Source organism: Tenrec ecaudatus, chromosome 9 (assembly GCF_050624435.1).
Source record: "Tenrec ecaudatus isolate mTenEca1 chromosome 9, mTenEca1.hap1, whole genome shotgun sequence".
In the NCBI taxonomy this organism is placed as follows: domain Eukaryota; kingdom Metazoa; phylum Chordata; class Mammalia; order Afrosoricida; family Tenrecidae; genus Tenrec; species Tenrec ecaudatus.
Genome location: NC_134538.1, coordinates 76,463,990 through 76,467,580, shown reverse-complemented (window position 1 = coordinate 76,467,580; position 3,591 = coordinate 76,463,990). Strand labels below are relative to the sequence as shown.

General features: G+C 41.7%; 1 protein-coding gene across 1 annotated transcript; it reads right to left on the bottom strand.

Annotated features, from left to right (window-relative positions):
- Positions 1 to 1,484: 1,484 nt before the first annotated feature.
- On the bottom strand, positions 1,485 to 2,498 carry NEUROD6 (neuronal differentiation 6). The gene has a single exon (XM_075557558.1). It carries the CDS (start codon positions 2,496 to 2,498, stop codon positions 1,485 to 1,487), a length of 1,014 nt encoding a protein of 337 aa, XP_075413673.1.
- Between the last annotated feature and the right edge of the window lie 1,093 nt (positions 2,499 to 3,591).

Here is a 3,591-nt window from a genome sequence, read left to right as displayed (position 1 = left end):
GCAGGGACACCAGCGGGCAGTTTCCATCTCAGGGACCATCTCAGGGCCCTCTCTGTCCCGTGACCTCTGGATCCATCTTCTGAAGCCCTCACCAACCTTCTCAGTTGTCCCTCCTTCTTCCCCTTGGAGACACACCTGTGCTAGAGAGGGCAACTTGAGTGACGTCATCGCTACCTTGCTTCTATTCCAGAAGGGTCCCAGTCCCTTTGAGAATTAGCCCCGGGCGCTGTGAAAATAGGTCTTATGCGGCCTTTTGTCAAGAAACTTTTAAGCACACAGAATTTAGCCACGAATCGGCCAGAACTTATTAAAAAGGCACAAGCGAAACCTTCCATTTTTAACACCTACTCTGTTGTTTGCTGGACATGTGCCACCGAATTTAGGCTGGAGTTGAAGGTCATCAGGATCTATGATTACTTCCCCTCAGGTGTTTAACCCTCCGGGGCTCCGCTTCTTTGACTTAAGATACTTAAAAAAAAAAAATCTTGCAAATGGTTGGGTCGTTTTGTTTAACAAATTTGTTTTATCTTTGTATGACTTTGAGATCGAGAAATATTTCTGGATTGGGGAGGGGAGAGTGTTGAAGACAGAAGCAGCTGTGTACCAGGAAAGTACAAGCATCATGCAAAATATCACAGCTAATAGATGTCCTTTATGAGTGGAAATATCTATGTTTAATTGCATTTAAAAAAAAGGGGTGGAAAACACAATTATACATTGTGATAACAAACCTTTACAGATAATTTCTGAACAATACAAAACAAGTGCTGAATTTTTTCTTTATGATTGAAATAATTGTTGCAAAATTATGACACCACCTACCCAAATATTATGTTGCCCCATCTGCAAATACTTGAAGAAGAATAGTTACCAATTGGATGCATTTAGATTGGTCCTATATAAAGAGAAAATTGCATAGCATTTTATATTGTTGCACAATCCTCAAATGCACCTTCCAGTATCATTGTCAGCCTAGTGACACTCTTGATATTTTAGAAATTTCAGTCCTTCGGAGATACATAATATATAATTCCTAATAATTATAAACACATCATTTTATTCATCTGATTTTCATAACATGCAATTTTATAATTACTGTACAACCAAAATAGACATCGAAATCTGCTGTGTGCATGTCTTTCTCCAACAGTATATTTTTAGACATGCTGTTCAAACAAATTCAGTGAATTAAAAACAAAATAAAACAAGGTGGGGGTGAGGGGTGGGGGCAGGAGCGGAATATCCTTCCAGTGGAAACAGAATCACAGTGTTTTACAGACAAAAAAGGAAAGGAAAAGATGTTCTCATACGAAAAAGATTTATTATTACATAAAAAAATGCTCACAATAGTTGAAACACACTTCAGAAACTAGGACACACCTTAGACTTGTACCAATTACTCAGCCCACAAGCATCTGCCTTGTCTTAATTAGACAGGGGGGGGAGGGGAGGTGAATGACCACTGTTTATTTTCATTTTCCTCATTAATTATGGAAAACTGCATTTAATTCATCTTGCATGGTGAGGGATTGGCTGCGCAGATGTAAGTCGTAGGAGAAGTGGCTGTCGGTCGGCAACCTGAACATGGCGCCCTGCCCAAGGGGACCCCTGGGCGGCACGGCACAGTAATGCATGCCGTAATTGTAATTTTTACCGTAGTCCAAGGTTTCTTCTTGCTTCAGGGAAAATATCCCATTATAGTTAATTGGGGGAGGACTTAGGGGACCTTCAAACTGAGGGCTGGCACACTCGGGGGACGTGCTCTCATAGAAGGATTCATACGCACTGCAGTAATTGTAGGGCTTCATGGGCTTAGAATTCTCAAGAGTTCCGTGCCCTGGCGGGGTGGCGAGCTCGGGGCTGTGGTAGGGTGGGTAGAAGGTCGAGTAGGGCGACCTGGGGTGGTGCGCAGCCTCCCCGCCCTGACCCATCAGGAAGCTCCTGGCGTTGAGCTGCAAGCAGCCTGCCACCAAGTTTGTCGTGGGCTGGGAAAGACCTTTGCACAAGTTTTGGACGAACGTGAGCAGATCAGGTCTCTTGCCGATCCTCAGGATCTCCGAAAGTGCCCAGATGTAGTTTTTGGCTAGGCGTAACGTTTCTATTTTGGAGAGTTTTTGCGTTTTGGAGTAACAGGGGACCACTTTGCGCAGATTGTCCAGAGCGTCGTTGAGGCCGTGCATCCGGTTCCTCTCGCGCGCGTTCGCCTCCTGCCTCCGGAACTTGACTCTCTCCAGCCGGAGCTTGGTGGTCTTTTTTTTCCTCAGACCCCTTCTCCGGGGCAACCCGTTTTCATCTTCCTCTTCTCGATCTTCCTCCTCCTCTTCTTTCTCCGTCTCCTCTCCGGGGGCCCTTTTGATGTTCTTTCCTCGAAGGACACTCTGTTTGGAAAAGCTTTCTGGTTTCTTAATTTGCTTCGGGTCCTCGTATTCTCTGGAAAACTTTCTGCACATCTGTGAGTCGGGCATTGCCACGGACTCATCAAACGGTAGTGTTAACATGGTCTCTAAGCTTAAATTACCTGAAAAAATGCCAGCACAACATTGAATGCGTTTTCATTTGGAAAGTTTGTACATTTAAAACAGACTTAATGACTTAATCATAAGAATTCAAAAGCACATGAAAAAGATTGATTGCGGGGCTAATTTTTATACTGTAAATATAATTTGGGTGTGTGCAGACTAGCAATTACCAACACATTGATACATGCACCAGGATTAATTTACACAGGCACATTATCAAAAGAAAATAAAACCCGAAGCATTTGCTCTAATAGCCCCACCGTCACAATTTCTCTTTGATTTTTAAACTGGCTCTTAAAATACAAAAAGGACCACGGAGTCCTAGCAAATGCAAAGCATGATATAGCAATGCAGAATTTCATTAATTCCAATTCCCCTGAGCACAAAATGAGGAGAGAAACCAGTTTTTTTAAATGAAAAGTGCTCTCTCTCTTTTTCTATTAGCTGACAAATTAGTGTTTTGTTTGGTGGTTTTATTTTGTTTTGGGGGAGGGGGGGGAGAAAAATAAACCTTAACTTTATTTGCAGTATCACACAACTGTGAATTTAGATAAGTGACTATGGGATACACACGTTAAGAAAACAACAAAAGAAAACACATTAATCAGAGCCAGTTTTAAAACGGATTCATTTCTAATGAGTAACGAGTTATGTAAAAGAGCACTATTTTCCCAGCCTTCAAAAAGAAAAGGGGATTAAGCCCACTTGAAATCAACTCCATAAATAAATTTAAAAAAAAATCACTGGCAGGTTTTCATTATTCCTTTTTTTTCAATTTCAAGAAAATGTTGAGACTGCTTTTGCATTTGAAATTTCTCTGAATGTCAATTGTCTGTTTATTGCTTTTCAAATCACTCTGAACAAAAAACACTCCCAGAGCGTTTTTGTTCTCCGAGCCACAGAAGTCTCCCTCTAGCTGATATCTGACGGGAACGGTCCAAGGATTCTGACTGCAGTTGTGCACGTGTGTTCAGAATCCCGCATGAAAGGGGAACATAATTTGTGTTTCAGTGGCATTTTTAAAATTTTGGTTTTCATTTGGTGAAACAGCAAATATTTTCCTTTAAAGTCT